We start from the raw sequence: 22,078 nt of genomic DNA, 5'->3' as shown, positions 1-22,078 counted from the left end.
GGAGCAGCCCCAATCCCTTTCCTACTTTCGTGCAAGCAGCAGGGGCTGGGATTCCTCAGCTGGGAAGGGAGACTTCCTGTTGCCTAACTGAGAGGTCCCTGCCCCCTCCTGCTTGCACACAAGCTCTGATAAGCAGCGTGAAGCCTCCCCTTCACAGCTGAGAGATCCCTGCCCCGCTCCTGCTTGCACGCAAGTAGGAGTTGGGAGGCTGTTCCGATAGGCAGCATGAAGCCTCCCTTCACAGCTTATTTGCTGGGGTCAGGGAAGGTGGAGGCAGCCCGGAAGCTGCATCTTTGAGCCCCTGCACCACCATCATATGGGGACTTCTGAGCAGCTCCTGAAGCCAGCCAGAGCCAACTGCTCCGGGCTGCTGAGACTGCCACTGCTGCGTTTCCCGGGGACGTTAGATGAAATCCGGGGATGGAATTTGTCTGCAGACTTACTCGCAAATCCGGGGACTGTCCCCGGGAAACAGGGACACCTGGTAACCCTACATTAAACTATCGTGGCCAATTGCCACTGCTAGGCCCTCTCATCCAAGATTATCTTGGGCAATAGCTGCCCCCTGGATGGCTGGGGCTCTGGCTGCCTGTCTCAAGGGGTCCCCAGTATGAGAGGCAGAAATAAGGCTTCCTGTAACACCAGCAGCTAGGATTTTACTAGCCCAGAAATGGAAAGATGAGAAGACACTGACCGAAGAAGAATGGCAAGAAAAACTGATGGAATATGCTGAACTGGCAAAGCTAACAGGGAAACTCAGAGAGACACGGACAACAGAGACTTCAAAAAAGACTGGGAAGCTGCTTAGCTATTATAATAGCTAAAAGTGTGTGTTGGGGGGGGGGGGAGAACATATATCCTACTATTTCTAAATGAACTGAGAAAATTGGGTCCGTAGTAACCATGATTAAGCTAACTTATTACAAAAGAATATATATAAACCAGCCTAAAATATTTATGGAAAAACAGGCTTTTTTGTAATGTTTTGGAACAGTACATTTAATTATATTGTTCAACCTTATGCTACTTTCAACCTGCTGTAACGTTCCGAGTATTTACTCAAATTCTTTATCTTTGCTTTACAGTGGTACCTCAGGTTACATACGCTTCAGGTTACAGGCGCTTCAGGTTACAGACTCCACTAACCCAGAAATAGTGCTTCAGGTTAAGAACTTTGCTTCAGGATGAGAACAGAAATCGTGCTCTGGCGGCATGGCAGCAGCGGGAGGCCCCATTAGCTAAAGTGGTGCTTCAGGTTAAGAACAGTTTCAGGTTAAGTACGGACCTCCGGAACGAATTAAGTACTTAATCCGAGGTACCACTGTATTTTATTAAGAAGTAAATTTTGAATTTAAAAAAGGGGAAGAAATAAGGCGCGCTAGTGCCTAGAGTCTAGGACTAGAGCCTGACACCGTGGCTCAAATCTCAAGTCAGCTATGAAGTTCACTGGGTGACTTGGGCCAGCCATAATCTCTTGCAGCCTGGCTTACCTCACAGGATTGTTGTACGGATAAAATGGAGAAAGGGAGAACCAGGAACAGGAAAAGGCGGGATATAAATTCAGTAACAAGTGGTGGGAGACACAGTGAGGCCGAGCGTCCCCAGGGCATGGCTCTGAAATCAGGCAAGACCATCACCTCACCAAGTAAGATAATCAGGTGTGAGTCTGGCCAGTGTTTTGATGGGTGGCTGCCTGGAACACACCTAAATGCCACGTGACCAACACACACACGATACGCACCACATTTCTTTGCACGTATTCCTCGTAGTTGATGGCAGGGGTGATGTCACCAAGATCTGTAAGCAAATGCAGAAATTAAGAGGTTCTCCTAAACGTCTCAGATTAGCTGTGGGCAACTGCCTTGCTTACATCCCACAACATCAAAAGCACCCCAGAAACAGCTGCAGGGGCCAGAGGCTGGAATCCCTGGCAGACGACCACAGTGCCTGGAGACAGGCATGATAATAATAATAATAATAATAATAATAATAATAATAATAATAATACAGTGGTGCCTCGCAAGACGAAAATAATTTGTTCCGCGAGTCTTTTCGTCTTGCGATGTTTTTCGTCTTGCGAAGCACGGTCCATCACAACTGCGCCTCTTCAAGCGGCTTTAAGAAAAAAGCGCAAGATGTTTTCGTCTTGCGAAGCAAGCCCATAGGGAAATTCGTCTAGTGAAGCAACGCAAAACCGAAAAACCCTTTCGTCTAGCGAGCTTTTCGTCTTGCGAGGCATTCGTCTTGCGGGGCACCACTGTAATTTATACCCCACCCATCTGGCTGGGTTTCCCCAGCTACTCTGGGCACTGACTGGCAGCTGCTCCCCAGGTAGGGAGTCCCCCACTTAGAGATTAAATCTGGGGCCTTTGGGGTTCAAAATAGGTGCTCTGGATCATCATCATCATCATTTATTATCTATACCCAGCCCATCTGGCTGGGTTTCCCCAGCCACTCTGGGCAGCTTCCAACAAAATATTAAAAACACAATAAAATGTCAGACACCAAAAACGTCCCTAAACAGGGCTGCCTTCAGATGTCTTCTAAAACTCAGATAGTTGTTTATCTCCTTGACATCTGTCGGGAGGGCGTTCCACAGGGCGAGCGCCACCACCGAGAAGGCCCTCTGCCTGGTTCCCTGCAACTTCGCTTCTCAGAGGGAGGGAACCGCCAGAAGGCCCTTGGCGCTGGATCTCAGTGTCTGGGCTGAACAATGGGGGTGGAGATGCTTCTTCACGTATGCTGAAGGCAGACAAGTTGTGCGTTCATAGCAGTGAAGTGACCAGAGGAGGAATGACGGCTGGGAGGAACTCAAGAGAGAAGAAACAGCATGGGGCATCTGCACCAGCACAACTGGACACCTTCACCTGCCCCAGCTGCAACAAAACATGTCTCTCCTGGATTCGCAAGGTGCATTCCTCCATTGTCTCCAAACAACCACAAATCAGAGCCTTCTCTTGATGGGGCCACTCACTCACTGTACCCCCCAACACACTTCGAAGCCTAGGCTTCCCTGGTCACCAGTTAGTGCAGGATAAATATTCATTAGGTATCTTTCTCAACCCGCAGCTGTGAGTTGTGCAAAGCAGCCAAATTATTTGGCTATGCCCCACAGGGCTCTTTGGCACAAATAACAGAAATAACACAAATAACTCCCCTGCGTGAGTGCCTAAGGACCCCGTTCCTGCCACTCACCACCTGGCCCAGGACAGGGCCTGACAGGCCTCATAAGGATGGTTGCCATAGCTGCTGTTGCTGCCCAGGAGGACTCGGAGCGGCGCAGAGTTCTTTTTAAAATGTTCTTTTTTCCCCTTTTGATTTTTTGTGTGTGGGGGTGGAATGGATATTTGGTTGGGTTCGGGGATTTGTTTGATTTTGATGTGTTTGCAATTTTTATAGTTTTTTGTTTATAGAAAAATAACTACCAAACTTTTAGAAGACATCTGAAGGCAGCCCTGTTTAGGGAAGCTTTTCATGTTTAATAGGTTATTGTATTTTAGTGTTCTGTTGGAGGCCGCCCAGAGTGGCTGGGGAAACCTAGCCAGATGGACGGGGTATGTATGTATGTATGTATAAATAAATAAATAAATAAAAATAATAATAATCAGCTTCTCAGTGCTGAACCCAAGATTTGCCCCCCCCCCCAATTGCTCCCCATTGGGCTGTGGGTTAACAGACCAGCTTCCAGCTATTCTTACAGGCCCAGCCCCCAGCCCAGCAAACAACGCCACCTGACAATTGTTACCTATCAGGCCAACTGGTGCCTCCTCTGCAGCTTCCCCCTGGTGGGCACCTTCGGGCTCCAGAAAGTCATCTGTGGACAGAGAAAGGTGGCGGTCGAGGCAAGTGCGACGGGGGGAGCGTTTGGGGAAAGGCTTGAGCACAACGGCTGTGGGCAAATGGGCACCGAGATTGGGTGAATTGGCATCCAGAAATGTGGTTCCTTCGCCCCACTGGTTGCTTTAAACCAGGGGTGGGGGACCTGTGTGGAAGGAGCATCGTGTGGCCCCCCATTGCAACGGCCAATTCTGGGCTGAAAATGGAGGCCCTGGTTTTGGGGGAGAGGCCCGAGAGATTCCCAGCGCTCAGCCCAGAAACTGTGGACAGACCTGCCCCTCCGACATCCATATCGCCCATGGCGTCATCGTCGTCTTGCTCCTCTTCCTCCTCCAGGGCTTCGGGCTCCTCTAACCGATTGGCCAGCTGCGCATCTTGCTTCAGGGGGAAAGATAAAAACAAAAACCAGGCCTGTTTTTGCCACCCTGTTCTCGCTCAGGGTCAGTCACTTTTCATGAGGTTTTGAGCAAAGCTTGCCTTCCCAAGCAGCCTTATTCTAGTCATTCATTTGTGGCGGTTATATCTGAATTTTTTCCTTCAAGGTGGCACACCCAGTTATCTCTCCCCCCCCCCATTTAATCCCCAACAACAACCCTGTGAGTTAAGTTAGGCTGATAGAGGCAGTGACTGGTCCAAAATCACCCAGTGGGTTTCATGGCTGAGTTGAGGATTTGAACCCAGGGGTCCTGAGGGATGTGGGTGGCGCTGTGGGTTAAACCACATAGCATAGGACTTGCTGATCAGAAGGTTGGCGGTTCGAATCCCCGCGACGGGGTGAGCTCCCGCTGCTTGGTCCCTGCTCCTGCCAACCTAGCAGTTCGAAAACACGCCAGTGCAAGTAGATAAATAGGTACCCCTCTGGTGGGAAGGTAAATGGTGTTTCCGTGCGCTGCTCTGGTTCGCCAGAAGCGGCTTAGTCCTGCTGGCCACATGACCCGGAAGCTGTACGCCGGCTCCCTCGGCCAGTAAAGCGAAATGAGCGCCACAACCCCAGAGTCGGCCACAACTGGACCTAATGGTCAGGGGTCCCTTTACCTTACTCCTGGGTCCTAGCCCAACACACTAGCCATTCCACCAGCACTGGAAATGAACTTTTTGCTCCCAAATATTTGACAAGGGACAGTAGCTCCTCTTCTCAGCCTGGGCCTTAGAGGGCTCTAGCGAGCCTCACAAGCGTCTCCAAAACCCGGGATAAGGGGCAGGAGGGCATTGGGCAGATATTCCTCTTGCCAGAGCACCAGGACTCTTCTTGCAAGAAGAGCACCAATTTTCTTGCATTACAGCAGCAGCGTTGTAGTGGTTAGTTATCAGGCTGGGACCTGGGTTCAAATCCCTCTCACGCAGCCGTGAAGCTCAACTGTGTGACCCCGGGGGCCTGTCACTGCCTTCTCTCAGCCTAACCTACCTCACAGGGTTGTTGTGGGGATCGAATATTGTATTATTTATATAATGTTAGCTGCTCTGAGCCCTGCTCTGGCCGGGGTACAAATAATAATTTATTATTATTAAATGAGGAGGGCAAGAACAATGTGTGTCCCACCTTGAGGAAAAATGCACTAGATAAACTTGATCATGCAGAGATGCTAACAAACTGGACCACTTCTACGGGGATCAGAGGGGGCTCCCAGCACAGACAACGCTCCCAGCTGCCACCCTTTTCTCCTTGCAAGTCGTGTGCCTATTAGATTGTTTCTCATCAGATTGCAAACTGCCTTGTCTGCACTGGCAGGAAATCAGGGGCGGCGAAGTTAAGCAAAAGCGAATGAATGAAAGGTCTCTCTCCTCACCATCCTCATCCTCTGCAGCTTCTTCTGGGCAGCCAAGCGCTCCTTCGCATGATTCAAGTAGAGGACTTCGAGATCTGTCCAGAAATAACAGGATCAGGAACAGGGTCTTCGACAAAGCCCAGCTTCTCTCCCCCTCCCCAAATCCCCTTGTCCTGCTCCCAGGCTCTGGGAAGCAGCTTTGCAAGGAGCAGCGAAAAGCCACTCTCCATCCAGCCCTTCTTCTGCAGCTTTGCTGTTCCCCAGGCTTCCTGCCCCGGATTCTTACGTGGCTGACTCCAAAATCCCTTCTGAAATCCTCCCCAACCCAGCTTGGCTTCAGCTTAGCTTTCTTTTCAACTGTCTATACCAGGGGTCAGCAACCTTTTTCAGCCGTGGGCCGGTCCACTGTCCCTCAGACCTTGTGGGGGGGCCCGAACTATATTTTAGAAAAAAAAAGGAACAAATTCCTATGCCCCACAAATAACCCAGAGAGGCATTTGAAATAAAAACACACATTCTACTCATGTAAAAACACACTGATTCCCAGACTGTCCGCGGACTGGATTTAGAAGGCAATTGGGCCGGATCCGGCCCCCGGGCCTTAGGTTGCCTACCCCTGGTCTATACCCCCAACACCCAACCATCTCCCACTGCCCTTGACAGAGAAACGGCGATTCCTGTCCCAGATGTTGTGGGACTCCAACTCCCAGCAGGCTGTATGGCCAAGGGTCAAGGATGATGAAATCTGTAGTCACATCTATTTTCAGGCTCTCTGGAGAGGGGCTCCATTGCTGCTTCTACATTTTGTGCACATTTTGGTGCCGAAAAGATGCTCAGTGGCTGTGGCAGGGTCCCGAGACACCTGCCCGCCCATGTGGGAACATGTGCAGGTTTTATTAGTATGAATGGGCAGTTGGCGTCCCACAGACTGCAAGGCAACACCTGGGATCCGACTAACCCTCAGATACCATGCGTGTGCGTGCAAGGAAATTTTGCACCCACCCCAAGGAGAGTTTAATACTGAGGTCACATGAGAGCTACAGAGGGGAGCACCCAAACCAATGGAGTCACATGACAAGAAACCAATGGAGTCACATGACAAGAAACTTTAGGAAGAATCTTCTGATGGTGAGAGCCATTTGACAGAGGAATGGAAAACCTCTGACAGTGGTGGACTCTCCTTTGTGGGAGGTTTTTAAGCAGAGGTCGGGTGGCCACCTGTCAGAGATCCTTTAGCTGAGATTCCTGCGTTGCAGGGGGTTGGACTAGATGACCCCTGGGGGTCCCTTCCAACCCTAGGATTGTATGAGAGCAACGCCCAAAGGCTGTAAATTGGACTGCCTGAAGGAGAGGCGTCTGGAAGATGCCCAGAGTGGGGCCCAAAGAAATGCAGAGAATTTCTAACTTGCTCCCTGCAGCTTTGCTTGTTTCTTATTAAACGCAAAGTCAAGCATAAGCAAACTAATGAAGAGGGGAAGGCAAACCGACAAAGGACCCAGGACAGTGACCTTCCCACCCGCCCACCCATGAGTTGCACCCACTCACCAGTGAACACTGGACCTTTCTTCCTGCTTCTCTGGTTGCCAGCTCTGTGGTGCTCTGGGGAGAGAAGAAGAACATGCTCAGAGGGAGACGGCAGAGGTTCTCTGGCTCAGCGGCCCTCCCTGCTCCCTCCCTCCTCAAGGTGGCACAGAGGCACTTCCAAGGCCAGGCAGTGAGTCAGGTCAAAGGGAAAGACGATGCTATGCAAGAACCTGGCATTCTTCCACCTTCGCCGTGCTAAGCAGCTGGTCCCTTGCCTTTCCCGCCCGATCTGGCCACAGTGATCCATGCAACGGTCACCTCCAGGCTTGATTATGGTAACTCGCTCTATGTGGGGCTGCCCTTGAAGCTGACCCAGAAACTCCAGCGGGTGCAGAATGCCGCGGCGAGGCCCCTAATGGGGTCCCTGCCATGGGATCACATTCATCCAGTGCTTTACCAACTGCACTGGCTCCCGGTGGAGTACAGGGTCAGGTTTAAGGTGCTGGTTTTGACCTTTAAAGCCCTATACGGCCTAGGACCCGCATGCCTACGGGACTGCCTCTCCTGGTATGCCCCACAGAGGACCTTAAGGTCCAAAAATGACAACACTTTGGAGGTCCCAAGTCGCAAGGTGGTTAAATTGGTTTCAACTAGGGCCAGTTTTGGCCCCGACTTGGTGGAACGCGCTGTCACAAGAGACTAGGGCCCTGCGGGACTTGACATCTTTCTGCAGGGCCTGCAAGACAGAGCTGTTCCGACTGGCCTTTGGGTTGGACTCAGTCTGACCCTTATGTTTCCCTCCCCTTACGGTTTTGATCTATGGGCTACTATTAAAATGAGGCTGCATTTTAAATCGGTTTTTCTTTTTTCTTCCCCACCCCCCTATAATGTTTTTATTGTAATTTTACTGGTGTTAGCCGCCCTGAGCCCGGCTCTGGCCGGGGAGGACAGGGTATAAATAAAAATTTATTATTATTATCACCATCATTATTATTTAATAGAATCTGTATGTTGCTCAGTTGTGATGAAACTTCCAAGTCCAACCCTTGGTCTACCTCTCTTGGTGTTGTTGACACTGGCAGCGGCTCTTTAGGGCCTCAGGAAAGGAGTTCCTCGTAGTCCTACCTGGGGATTCAACCCAAGATGCTCTGCTTGCAAAGCGATGACCCTTCCCCTATGAACTGCAACAGTGGTGAATGCTAAGAATGAGCAGTGAATACTAAGACAAGCGAACTAATGCCAGTGTACCGGAAGAAGCAAAGATCACCCGTGTCAAAGCAATGATTCTTCAACATCAGCTTTGTTGGACTGGTCATGTTATGCGGATGCCTGAGGATCGTCTTCCAAAGCAACTACTCTCTTCTGAGCTTAAAAATGGAAAGCGTAATGCTGGTGGTCAACAAAAGAGGTTTAAAGACTCTCTCAAGGCAAATATAAGAAAAATGTAGTAGGAACACTGACAACTGGGAAACAGTGGCCTACAAAGGTGTCATGGGCTTTGAAGACACTTGAACTCAGGACGCAAGGGAGAAATGTGCTAAGAGGAAGGCATGCTTGGCAAACCCACACCGTGACCAACTCCCGCCTGGAAACCTATGTCCCCACTGTGGAAGGACATGTGGATCCAGAATTGGCCTCCACAGTCACTTACGGACTCACTGTTAAGACCGTGTTTGTGGAAGACAATCTTACTTGGCTATGAGGGATCACCAAAGAAGACGACTAAGAAGAGCTAAAACAAGATGCGACTAAATAACCATTGCTTGAAGCCACGCGAGAGAGCTCTTGTGCTCAGGTTCTGTTTGCAGATACCTCTTGGGTGCCTGGTGGGCCACTGTGAGAGCAGGAAGCTGGGCTGATCTAGCAAGCCCCTCTTCGGTTCTTAGGCCTTACCAGAAGCAGCACCCTCTGACCGACTTGGTGGGGGGCACAGGGGTGGAACAAGCGCATCCACAACAGAGGACAAGCTGCCTTCATGAAACAGAGACTTCTTGGATACAGCAAGCCTTGAGGTGGCAAGGTCACGTCCCACAGCAGCCCCACGCTCGAGCCCCATTGTACTCACCTGTGGCTGAAAACCAGGCCGTGAATTCCTGCAGCTTGCTGGGCAGCCTCCTCTTCCTCTTGGTGCCAGGCAAGTTCTCCAGGGCATGTGGCACCGTGAACGGCTTGCCTAACGAGAGAGAAGCGGAAGGGGCTGCCCTCCTACATCGGGTCACGGGGGCAGAAACAGAGGCCCTCCCAGTCCCACCAAAAACCCCCAACAGTCAACAGCCAAGACTCCCCTCTTACTGTTACGTTTCACACTTTATAGGCTTCTAACACAGGCTTCCTCAACCTCGGCCCTCCAGATGTTTTTGGACTACAACTCCCATGATCCCTAGCTAGCAGGACCAGTGGTCAGGGACGATGGGAATTGTGGTCTCAAAACATCTGGAGGGCCGAGGTTGAGGAAACCTGGTCTAACACTTTCCCGGTTTTCCGTCCCTTTCCAGTATTTGTTGCATCCCACAAAGGGACCAAGATAACGGCCAAAGGCTGTCACGTGCCACCAGCGTTAAAAATTTGCCAGGCACATTTTGCACCCAGCTGTTGGCCTTTGGGACCAAGTGAAGATGCCCGGGGGCCAGGACGGTGCCTGACGTCTCCACCATCTGGAGGTGTGTGCCTGGGGATCCTTGGATCTGGACCTTTTCACACAGTAATACCACATCCTCTCAAATGCTATCCGTTATATTTTATCTGCACAATCAGCACGAATTTCAGGAACCAAAAAGTCGTGTTGAAAAATGGACTTTCGAGCTGTCTGGCCCCCAAATGGCAACGAGGCATTCTGTTTTGGCGACGGTAACCCTGGTTTATTAAGGAGCCATTTGGAGCATACAGTGGTACCTTGGTTTGCAAACGCCTTGGGAGTCGAATGTTTTGGCTCCTGAACGATCAAAAACCGGAAGTGATTGTTCTGGTTTTCAAACATTCTTTGGCACCCAAACATCCGATGCAACTTCTGCAGCTTCTGATTGGCTGTAGGAGCTTCGGAAGCCATGCCTTGGTTCCCGAACGTTTTGGAAGTCGAACAGACTTCCGGAACGGATTCCGTTCGACTTCCAAGGTGCCACTGTATATCTGAGTTTCTAACACTTCCTGCCACAAACGGTGGACTCTCCTTCATTGAAGGTTTTTAAGCAGCAGTTAGATGGCCCTCTGTCAGGGATTCTTGAGTTGCGACTCCTGCATTGCAGGGGGTCAGACTAGAAGACCCCTGGGGTTCCTCCCAACTCGATGATTCTATGGAATAAGTTTTCTTAAGGAAACCTCAGGGGGCAAATCTCTCCTCACAGCCCATACAGGGTCTAACTGATGGTTTTTCGGGAGGTGGGTTACCAGGGAGGGTTCTGCAGCAGCCAGCCAGGCAGGGTGGATAAAAAATCAACTATTTTAAAATAAAAAAATAATTAAAATTGTAATTTTTTATTTAACTTGTATTTTCAAAATAAAATGCTTTTGGAGGAAAAATCTTTTAAACAGAAAACTATTTTTAGAGTTACATTATAGTCCAAAGGCTATAATCAGGAAATAATAATTTGTTTTAAGTTTTCCATGTGTGCTAAAACTCAGCCTAAGTTTTATTTAAAAAACTGTTTAACCACATCAGCTAACAAACATGAATGCATATGCTACAATGTTACTGTTTTAGTTAAATAAATTGTTTTAATTGTTATTAAGGGAATGATTATTTTTCTCCTTCCAATAAACTGCAGCAGAAAAGTTGTCCAAATATAAACAATAATTTCATAATTATCTGTCCATGTGTTTCTAATAGTATAACCAAATCAATAAAAACTACTCTGAAAATTTATTATTCCAAAAACAAAACCTTCATCTGGTTGTCAATATTAAGGTGATACCAGCAAGAATGAGACTTTCTGTTAAAAAAAATAATGATTTAAATCAAGTCTTACTGACTAGTGGTTTAAATCGTGATTTGAATCAAATCCACCTTGCAGCCAGCCAACCCACCCAGCATCCCTCCCTCTCTCCAGATACCTTTCCTCAGGGGTTTATCATCGGAGGAGCTGAAGGGGTCCAAGCTGCGCCAGGGGTCCAGTATCTCCTGGAAGAGAAACAGAGGCACAGAAACTCCAGCGGGTGGAGAAGGCCACTGCCAGGCTCCTTGCCACGGGATCACATTCACCCAGTGCTATACCAGCTGCACTGGCTCCCGGTGGAGTACAGGGTCAGGTTTAAGGTGCTGGTTTTGACCTTTAAAGCCCTAGGCGGCCTAGGACCCACATACCTACGGGACCGCCTCTCCCGGTATGCCCCACGGAGAGCCTCAAGGTCCATAAATAGCAACACTTTGGAGGTCCCAAGTCACAAGGTGGTTAGATTGGTTGCAACTAGGGCCAGGGCCTTTTCAGCACTGGCCCCGACATGGTGGAACGCTCTGTCCCAAGAGACTAGGGCCCTGCGGGACTTGACATCTTTCCGCAGGGCCTGCAAGGCAGAGCTATTCCGCCTGGCCTTTGGGTTTGGACTCAGTCTGACCCTTATGTTTCCCTCCCCTTATGGTCTTGATCTATGGGCTACTTTTAAAAAGAGGCTGCATTTTAAATTGCATTTAACCTGTATTTAAAATTGGTCCTCCCCCCTTCTCTTTCTCCCCTATTATGTTTTTGCTGTGATTTTGTTGGCGTTAGCCATCCTGAGCCCAGCTCTGGCCAAAGTGGCGTCAAAGCCCTCGTAATGTTTGTGCAATGCCGGCAAGCACAAAACAATTGTGGCTCCGATTTCCTCTGGCACATGCAAGACAGTGGACAAATTTTCAACGTACGAGAGAACCCAGCTAAAAAGACATCTGAAGGCAGCCCTCTTCAGGGAAGCTTTTAATGTTTGATGCATTACTATATTTTAATATTTTGTTGGAAGCCACCCAGAGTGGCTGGGGAAACCCAGCCAGATGGGCGGGGTATAAATAATAATAATAATAATTGCTGATGGGTTTGCTGAAAGACAGTCCTCTGCCCAAGTTTGTTTGCTTATATTATTGCACTTCCATCCCCACCGTGTCTCAAGGAGCTCTAGGCAGCACACAGGGTTCTCCCCATTTTATCCTCACAACAACCCTGTGAGGAAGGCTGGCCTGAGAGTCAGCGACCGGCCCAAGGTCACCCACACGGGGTCTAGAACTCTGGTCTCCCAGGCCGTAGGCGAACGCTGTAGCCACAACCCCACAGTGGCTCTCATGATGCGAGGCTGGGGCATTTCATTCCCCTGACCTTGACGCAGGCATCCGGGGCAGGGCTTCTCTCTCGCAGCATGTAGCCTTTCCTCTGAGGGATGCTCTAGAAGGCAGAGGAAAAAGATTGTTAAGGGTTTGTCACTACGCCTAGGCAGCCTCCTGCTCTCCTCCTCCCCTCGTCCTGCCAAATACCATCTGATGCTCAACATGGACCTCCTCCTCCCCAGCTGGCGAGCCATCCAGGACGTCTTCGGGAAGCGCTGGCAGGAAGTTGTCGCAGTCGTCGTTATCGTCACCCATGGGCGCTGCTGCACCTGCTTCAGGGAGAACAGAAGAGGAGGGAGGTGATCTTCCGGCCCAGCAAAACAGCAGCGGCCGTGGAATGGGCTGCGCTCTCGCCACGAAGCTCCCTATACCGACTGCTTTCCTTGGGAAAGGAAGTTAAACGGTGGAACTCCCTCCCCCATGAAGGCCAACAACCTGGATGGCTTCAAAAATGGATTGGAGAAATTCATGGAAGGGGAGAGGGCTATGGGTGGCTTAGGACCCTCGTACCTACGGGCCTGCCTCTCCTGGTCTGCCCCTCAAAGGACCTTAAGGTCCATGGATAATCATAGGTTAGAGGTCCCGGGCCCTAAGGAAGTCATACTATCCTCCGCCAGGGCCTTCTCAGTAGTGGCTCCGACCTGGTGGAATGCTCTGTCCCATGAGACCAGAGCCCTGCAGGATTTCACTTCCTTCTGCAGGGCCTGTAAGACAGAGCTACTCCGCCTGGCTTTCAATTTGAACTTAGCCTGATATTTTATTCCCCTTCCTTCCCTCCCCCCTCCCCTTTTTATGAAGATTACCTGCTCTGGGATGCTACAGCTAATTCTCCCCTGGTCTCCTTGCTGGCCCAAGTAGGACTAATTTAGCCAGCTAGCCCTGGTGATCACCCAATGTTTACTGTATGGATTTCCCCCCTAAATTGATTTTTTATTTTATTGTTATTCACATTTTATACTCTATTTTATGCTGTTTTTTTGTTGCATCAATTAAGTGTTTTAAATTTGTTGTTAGTCGCCTTGAGCCCGGCTTTTTGAACCGGGAAGGGCGGGGTATAAATAAATTATTATTACTACTACTAGCCATTTATGGCTCTGCTCTGCCCTCACAACCAGAGGCAGCGATGCTTCTGAATTCCAGTTGGTGGAAGGCACAGGAGGGGAGAGGACTCTTGCGCTTGGGTTTTGCTTTCAGCTTTCCCTTGGGGGCACCCGGTTGGCCACTGTGAGAACAGGATGCTGAACAAGGTCATTGGCCTGACCCAGCAGGTGCTGGAGAAAGTAATGATTTCATAAAACTGCATTTTGATTGTTCCGTTTTGAGTCTATTTCCTAGCTAAACTGAAAAGGCCTGTACCTGTCTTATACAGTACAGAACTAGATGCTTTTAGGTAGTGTACGTGGTACCTATGAAAGAGTAAACTGTTAGAATCCATCGTGGCCATTGTATATGCATGAAAAGAGAATCAGCTAGGCATGGCAATTGCAATCAATCTTCAATTGTTTTGTAGACAGATGAAAGGGGACATTGGAAGACTTAACGAACAGGAAAATCAGTCAAAGTCTTAATAAGGAAAGACAGCAGAAAATGGTTATACGTAATCACATGATGTTATGATGAGGGCTGATCTGAAAAGCCAAACGGTTTAGATCGGTTCAGGATGATGACTTTGGGTTGCAACTAATATGATTGCTGTGATTCTTTGATTGGGGAAAGGAAATGGCGTCTGTAATCTGGAAGTGTACAAAAAACATGGCTTTGGATGCGGAACCCTGCAGCCTCCTCCTTATTTCTGAGGCTGTCCCTTTGAGAATTTATATTTCAATGAAGGACTCTCGCTTGGAGCATGCGCCCTTCTCTTTTGGGTTTCTGGGAGGAATAGTTCCAGTCTAGGAACCTTTTTTTAAGCATCTCCAATACGGGCTCTTATTTTTCAGATGCCGTTAGTCGCCTCCAGAAAGCCAGGCGCAACTCCACCCCCCCCCCCCGCCCCATTCTTTATAATCACACTTTCATCCAGGCACTCTGAATAACTTACAAAAAAAGCATTCAGTCGCAAGTCTAACAATAACCTGCATCAAAATCATCCTATTAGTTATGCCTAACAGTATATATTTTTACAGATAGGTAGCCGTGTTGGTCTGCCATAGTCAAAATAAAAAAATTCCTTCCAGTAGCACCTTAAAGACCAACTAAGTTAGTTCTTGGTATGAGCTTTCGTGTGCATGCACACTTCTTCAGATACACAGTATATACTTTTGTCCCTACTCATTTATCCTAACTTTCCCCCCCTTCCTCCCTCCCCTTTGATCCCTCCCCCCCAAAAAAATTGTTTTCTCTTCTAACCATGTGCACAGATTATTCCTTCTAATTTGGGTGCTTGGGTTGGCTTCCCCCCATGCTATCCAATTCCTATAACTTGTCCATTTATTCAAAATCTTTTGACACTTGTCTTGCCAGGCGCAACTCACCGCTTTCTTCGGAGAAGTCCAGCGCAGCGACAGGCGTCCGGAACCCGCAGACGTCCATGGGCGTGGAGCCTGCTGGAAGAAGGCCCTGCACACCTATAGAGGAAGGAGAGGGGACTGAGAGGGCCACCCTAGAGCATGGCAGCAACATCCCCCTAACGACCCCAAAGCATGTGGCCCCTTCTTACGCTCTTAACATCCCCCCTCCAAGGGAGCAAGAGGGAAGAGAGAAGCGCTGTGCACCGGCCCCTACCTATAGAGCCGATCCCCCGGTCCCAGTTCCTGTCCTGTATCGGCGAGAGCCCCACCAGCTCCAGCCTGCCGGTGATTTGAGGAGTGCAGATGTTCATGTGAAAATCCTTCCGGCTCGCCAACTTCTCCCCCTTCTGGCTGCAAGGAAACACAGTGACCCCTTCAGTCTGTAGGCCAGCCCTGTTAGAATTCCTGCTCCACGTTTGCAGTCATGGGGTTGTTGTCTTTCACATGACGGTGTATGTTTTGACTCCACAGAGTGGGAAGTGATGGAGACAGGATGTTTGTGTTCCTGTGTTCCGTGAAGTGGGATTATTGTCCTTTGCTCTTTCTCTCTTTGCTGTCTGATGCTAGAGAGAGAGGGAGCCATGTTGCAGTGCTCCGTGTGTGTTGATATGTAAATAAAGCCGATTAGCCAAAATGCTGAGTTGCTGAGCTCTGTTACACAACTTGCACAAACTCTGTGGATCCCTAAGTGTGCTGATGTCTGTGGGCATCGGTCGCTGTGATGTTCGGGCTGAAGAAAGATTGTGAAGCTCCCGAACGATTGACCAGGAGGGAGGGAACATGCCAGTCGGGCAGGTGTCTCTACCAGGATCCTACTCGTGTGTAGGATGAACTCCTGACAAGCCCTAGAGAGCTGGGCAGCATGAGAAGGCACGCCTCCCCCAGAGCGCATTGAGAATCCCCTCTGACTAGGAAAATTAAAGGTTGGGGCGGGGGATCCTTACCTGAAGAGGGGATTGTTCGTCTTTTCTGCGTCATCTGGTGGAACCAGGGCCATTGGAGTCAAGGGGACAACGTCGTTCGCCTAGAAAGATAAGGAAGCGAGTTCCAACGTGTCTAGGGAGAGGGGCGGTGGGGGCCGTCCTCTGGGGCAGGAGGGGTGCTGAGCACCTATGCCCTCCTCGAGACTTGGCCATCTCAGGCTAGAGAGCTCTTGAGCTTCCCTTCAGCTGAGTGCTCCTCTTCGGCTCCTGGCAGTGCCCTATTTTTCTAGCTGGGAGTTGTGAGCAAAGGGATCCCAGGAAGACAGGAAGCAGCCTTGCGTTGTGCTAGATCACTGGGGCCCATCTAGTGCAGTTTTGCTCACACTGGCTGGAAGCAGCAATACAGGGGGTACCTTGGTTCTCAAACGGCTTAGTACTCAAACAGCGAAAACACAGAAGTATGTGTTCCGGTTTTCTAACGCTTTTCGGAAGCCCAACTTCCGATGCGGCTGTCGGCTATTGTTTCCGGGGCACCTGCACCAATCAGAAGCTGCGCCTTGGTTTTTGAACATTTCGGAAGTCAAACGGAGTTCCGGAACAGATTAAGTTTGGCGCTTCTGTTTTCGCTATTTCTTTTGCATTTTTGTTTTTGAGGCTTTTTTGGTTAATTTATTTTTGTGACAGTGTGGAGCCCAGTTCAGCTAACTGATTGATAGATTGTGTGACTGCGGAAATGGATAAAAGCCCCCCAATCCAAACAACGTTCATCATCAGTGCAGGTAAGAAAAAAATGATTTTAATTTTTATCATCTAGAATACTGTTGTCAGGGGTTCAGGAGCAGAGGCAAGGGCAAGGGAGGAAACAGAGAGCGAGGGGGAGGAGGCAGAAGAAAAGATGAGTGATGACGACGACCCGAGATCTCCGAGTCTTTCCAGTGAATCAGAAGATTCACAGAAAGGAGCACCAGTGGCCAGGGCAAGGGGGGAGACTAGGGGGACACCCCAGGAAGAAAGGGCCAGAGGGGGCTCAGAGGGGAGCAGTTGGAAATCGGGACCAGCGTCACCAACAGAGAGCAGGGGAGAGGAAGGGCGCCAGGGATCAAGCGCTGGAAGCTCACAACAGGAGGGAGGGCACGAGTCAGGAGTGGCCACACCTCCATCGGGGAGCGAAGAGACGGTTAGACGGAAGGTGGAAGGTTGGGCGCGCGCGCCAAGTTCAAATGCACAGGAAGGTGGCGCAGTAAGCAGCCCGGAAAGGGAGCCAGGTCCTAAAGCCCGGCGCAAGGAGACAGGAGGGTCCGGGGGGTCAGCGTCAGAAGAATCCCGGAAGGAAGAGACCCCGGGGGGCAGAGGGACCCAGAGAAGAACAGTCAGGCGGAAAAGGTGGAGTAAGGCTAGGGTATTAAGTTGGTGTACAGGGGGCGGAGACTCAGACGGAGCTTCGCCGGTCTAACCCTTAAGACGTAGAGTTGCGCGCAGCAGCTTGAGAATGGAAACTGTAACTCAATAAAAGACTTTTACAAGTGACCGCTGGCTAGCGTGATCCTCTGTGAGCTAGGATCTGGAAGCAGCTCTGACAGTAAGCTCCGTCTCTCGTTGTGGGCATCTACAGCCTCGCAGACAGAGGAGAAGGAGGGTGCCTACGACTCAGCTCACGGACGGCAGACAAGATGACGGCCGAACAGCAGATAGGAGAACTCAGAGAAGCAGTGACACGTCTGAATGCCGAAATACTTGCATCCAGGAAGAGAGAGGAGGACGCAGCTGCCGCCTACAGGGATCTCCAGGTCAGGTTGGAAGTGCTTACGAAGCAAGGGCAACTGACACCCAAACCGGAGGGGATTGGGTTGGGGAGAAGAACAGGCGGTCTAGTCTCTCACTTCGATGGGAATTTACAACTGTACCCCAACTTTAGAGCAGATGTACAGTGTGCACTGCAACTGCTGGACAAAGACTTTAGAGATGAGCAAGAGAAGGTGGGATTTATCATGTCCCATTTGCATGGAGATGCTAAAGCATGGCTGCGCAATTTGTGGAGAGATAAGGATCCAGCGCTCCAAACCGCGGATGCCTTTATTAAAGCGATGGATGGCTGCTTTTTATCTAGCATAGACGTGGATCTTGCCCGGAGGGAGGTGCATGGGCTGAAGCAAGGGAGGGCCAGCGTAAGACAGTACCAAGCCCACTTTTTTGCATTAGTCAGTGCCTTGGAATGGGACAGAGATTCAGCTCCAGTCAGAGATCTTTTTTGGGAAGGCTTGAACAATGCGGTTAAAGACGAAATTGCAAGGGGGGAGAGACCCCGGACCACGCAGGAGGTCGTTCAGAGGGCGCTGGCGTTGGGAGTGCGGCTGGAGGAACGCCCATGGAGCAGGGACGAAGGGCGTGGAGGGCGTGAACCAGCGAGAGGGTTTTCCTTCGTTCCCAGGGAAGCTGCGCGTGCGCAATCCACGCCTCCGCCAGGAGGGGGAGCGGAACCGATGGAGGTTGGCGGTGCCAGGGCTCAGTCAGCAACCAGAGCCACAGCACCGGGAGCAGTCAAAGCGAAGCCTCCTAGAGGGAACAGGAAGTGTTACATCTGCGAAAGTCCGCAGCACATGGCGAAAGAGTGTCCCCAGAGGCTCCACAAGCACACTGCAGCCTCAGCAATGGTAACTGCAGCAACTCAGCAAGGGGAATCACAGCAGGGAAACGACGGAGTCTGGCTGGAGAGAGAGGCACTGGGGCCCAGCCAGACGTGTCAGTGAAGCAGTCCCCAGAGATTTTGCAGCCCACAGACCCCCTCCCACCCAAACCAGTGGTGAGGCTCACCGCATCGCTCCAGCTACCCAATGGACTCACCATGGACGTGCCAATCACCATTGACTCAGGAAGCAATGCGGACTTTATAGGGCAGGACTTTGTCGACAAACACGCTATACAGCTGCTGCCTGCCACGCTGCCCCTGCAGGTCGTCACGGTGGATGGCAGGGAGCTGCTAGGGGGGCAGGTGGTGAAGCAAACGCCACCAATGGTGATGCGACTTGGAAATCACAGGGAAATCATCAGTTTTAATGTCACCAGACTGTCGGACACACCTATTGTCTTGGGCATGAGTTGGCTGGACAGACACAGTCCGACGTTGGCTTGGTACCAGCTACAGCTAGTCTTTGGCTCATCATACTGCGCTGAACACTGCATTCTGCCCCGGCAGGAGGGAGAGGAGGAGGAAGCGCAGCTGCAGCTGGGGACGCTGCAAGCAATCCCCCACAAATACGCGGGATTTTTGGAGGTCTTCTGCGAGAAGGAAGCGGATAAGCTACCCCCCCACAGATCATATGACTGCAAGATTGACCTACTGCCAGGGGCGGCGCTGCCCAAATGGAAGCTGTATTCCATGTCTGAAGACGAACTACAGGAACTCAAGGAGTTCATAGATCATAATTTGGAGCGCGGCTTCATCCGAGAGTCCAAGGCGGTGGGAGGCAGTCCTGTATTCTTTGTTAAGAAGAGGGACACGCCCCAAAAAAGACTTGTAGTGGACTACCGGATTTTGAACAGTGTGACCAAGCCATCGGACTTCCCCATGCCCAGGATCGACGACCTCCTCGCGATGGTACGCAAGGGCCGCGTGTTCACTAAGTTGGACCTGCGTGGGGCGTACAACCTCATTCGCATGCGGGAAGGGGATGAGTGGAAGACAGCCATGTTCACGCCCCTGGGCACCTACGAATACAGAGTTATGCCTTTTGGATTGCAAAATGGCTCCCACTGTTTTCAAGCTTTTATGCATCACGTGCTGGCGGGGCTCCTCTACAAGACGTGCGTCTGCTTCTTGGATGACATCCTGATATTTTCTGAATCGCAACAGGATCACGACAGACACGTCAAGGAAGTGCTGAGCAGACTACAGCAGCATAGGCTTTACGCCAAGCTGGAAAAGTGCCAGTTCGACGTGACGGAGGTGGATTTCCTGGGCTACAGGTTGTCAGACAAGGGGCTCGCCATGGACAGCGCCAAGGTTCGTGCCGTGTTGGACTGGAAGAGCCCGCGCAACCGGAAGGAGGTCCAGCGGTTTGTTGGCTTTGCGAACTTCTATCGCAAGTTTATCAAGGGGTTCGCTATGCAAACAGCGGCCATCACAGACACGCTCAGTTCCAAGAAGAAGAAGTTCATCTGGACGGAGCAGGCGGAGCAGTCTTTTCAGGCACTCAAGCGTCTCTTCGCGTCGGAAGAGCAGCTGTTGCATGTCAACCCCAGCAGGCCTATGAGGGTGGAGACGGACGCATCAGACAGAGCCGTGGGAGCAGTCCTGTTGCAGCAAGACCCGCAGGGGGCCTGGAGGCCAGGAGCGTTTTACTCCAGGAAGCTCAGCAAGTCAGAACAGAACTACACCATCTGGGACAGGGAGTTGCTTGCCATTCATGCAGCTTTCAAGGCGTGGAGGCACTTCCTGATCGGCGCCAAGCACACGGTGCAGGTCTGCACGGACCACAAGAATCTGGAGCACTGGCGCACGGCGCAGTTCCTGAACCAGAGGCAGATACGTTGGGCCGAATTCTTTGCGAACTTCGACTTCCGAATAGAGTATGTCCCGGGGGACACCAACGTCATGGCGGATGCCCTATCCCGTAAACCACAGTACCTGGAGGAGGCGACGCCAGCGGCTGCCATGCACATCTCCGCACCGACGGTGTGGGCGTGCGCTTCGGCGACAGTTGACCTGGATGCGGTGAGGAGAGCGCTGCAGGCTGACACCTTCGCGCGAGCCAAGATGGCAGAGGCGCAAAGGGGCACGGCGGCGACCGGCGAGTTTCAAGTTCGCGATGGATTACTCCTCCGTAAAGGGGCCATCTACGTGCCAGGGGACGATCTTCGCGCCAAGGTACTGCAGCAGCTGCACGACGCACCCACTGCCGGGCACTTTGGCACAGAGAAGACGATAGAATTAGTCGCCAGGGACTTCTGGTGGCCCAGAATGAGAGGGGAGGTCGCGGACTACGTGGCGAGGTGCGACACCTGCCAGAGGGCCAAACCAGTACACAGACCGCCGGCGGGGCTGCTAGAACCGCTGCAAACTCCGTGCGAACCGTGGGAGAGAGTGGCCCTGGACTTTGTCACGGATCTGCCCAGCTCGAGGGGCAAGACGGCGGTGCTAGTGGTGGTGGACTTGTTCTCCAAGATGGCACATTTCATTCCGTGTGCGAAGGTGGCCACGGCGGAACAAACCGCCAAACTGTTCATAGATCACGTGTTCAGGGTTCACGGTCTGCCGCGGTCTATACTGTCCGACCGGGGGCGGCAGTTCATCTCGAACTTCTGGCAGAAGCTGATGCGCTTCCTGAACGTCAAGATCAACCTGGCTTCGGCTAGACACCCGCAGACCAACGGGCAAGCGGAGCGGGTCAATGCCATCATGCAGCAGTACCTGAGATGTTATGCGAATCAACAGCCTGCGACGTGGGTGGATTACCTGCCTCTCGCCGAGTTCGCCTACAACAACACGAAGCACGTGTCCACGGGGGTCACGCCGTTCTTCGCCAACAACGGGAGGCACCCCAGAACCTTCCCAGGACTGGAAAGAATGGGGGAGGGGGAGCCACAGACAGCAGATGCGTTCGCGTCGGAGTTGCAGGAAGTCCACGATCAGCTTCGGCGGCACCTGGAGCTGGCTAAACACGCATACAAGGTACAAGCGGACAAACACAGGAGGGTTGGCGAAGAGATCCATGTGGGAGACTGGGTCTGGTTAGCAGCCCACGCAGTGCCGGCCAGGTCGTTGGCGAAGAAGAAACTAGGGCATAAACAACTGGGGCCCTACCAAGTCGAAGAGCAGGTCAACCCGGTGGCTTTCAGGCTGGCGCTTCCGGAGGGCTCCAGGATGCATCCGGTGTTCCACAGATCGGTGCTCACTCCCTACAAGGCACCTCACAGGTTTCAGGAACCAGGAACGGCACCGAGTCCGCTCCGAGAGAGACCCGAGCAAGGGGGAGTGGCACAGGAGGAGCACATCAACGAAGTCACAGAGATTTTGGACTCCAGATGGGGGGAAGAGGGGGTAGAATACCTTCTCGCCAAGGAGGGCACCCCGGCCAGGGCCAACAGCTGGGTGCCGGGCTACGCTTTAGACGAACCTCTGCTCAAAGAAGAGTTTCATGCCCTCTTCCCACATAGGCCCATGCCAGCAGACTTTTTCGACGACTGGCTTTTCACGCCCACGCTTTCAGCCAGCACGTTCCAGGGTTTCGACTCGGA

General features: G+C 51.4%; 1 protein-coding gene across 5 annotated transcripts in view; it reads right to left on the bottom strand.

Moving 5' to 3' along the window:
- The window catches only part of NCAPH2 (non-SMC condensin II complex subunit H2), a 39,623-nt gene that overhangs the window by 5,348 nt on the left and 12,197 nt on the right, over positions 1 to 22,078 (bottom strand). For 4 of the 5 annotated variants that reach the window (XM_083461256.1, XM_083461257.1, XM_083461258.1 and 1 more), the window contains exons 7-18: positions 15,866 to 15,945; positions 15,136 to 15,272; positions 14,886 to 14,978; positions 12,562 to 12,686; positions 12,407 to 12,472; positions 11,175 to 11,241; positions 9,193 to 9,300; positions 7,149 to 7,202; positions 5,625 to 5,698; positions 4,110 to 4,215; positions 3,746 to 3,814; positions 1,742 to 1,797 (exon numbers count right to left, since the gene is read on the bottom strand). In XM_083461256.1, the coding sequence (XP_083317382.1) occupies positions 1,742 to 1,797; positions 3,746 to 3,814; positions 4,110 to 4,215; positions 5,625 to 5,698; positions 7,149 to 7,202; positions 9,193 to 9,300; positions 11,175 to 11,241; positions 12,407 to 12,472; positions 12,562 to 12,686; positions 14,886 to 14,978; positions 15,136 to 15,272; positions 15,866 to 15,945 (1,035 nt within the window). The remainder of the gene's footprint in view (positions 1 to 1,741; positions 1,798 to 3,745; positions 3,815 to 4,109; positions 4,216 to 5,624; positions 5,699 to 7,148; positions 7,203 to 9,192; positions 9,301 to 11,174; positions 11,242 to 12,406; positions 12,473 to 12,561; positions 12,687 to 14,885; positions 14,979 to 15,135; positions 15,273 to 15,865; positions 15,946 to 22,078) is intronic. The other variant, XM_083461260.1, reaches the window with a different exon arrangement.

The sequence above is a fragment of the Podarcis liolepis genome (assembly GCF_965112155.1).
Source record: "Podarcis liolepis genome assembly, chromosome: 10".
NCBI lineage: Eukaryota > Metazoa > Chordata > Lepidosauria > Squamata > Lacertidae > Podarcis > Podarcis liolepis.
The sequence above is the reverse complement of the archived record's forward strand: the minus strand, read 5'-3'. Positions and strand labels throughout refer to the sequence as shown.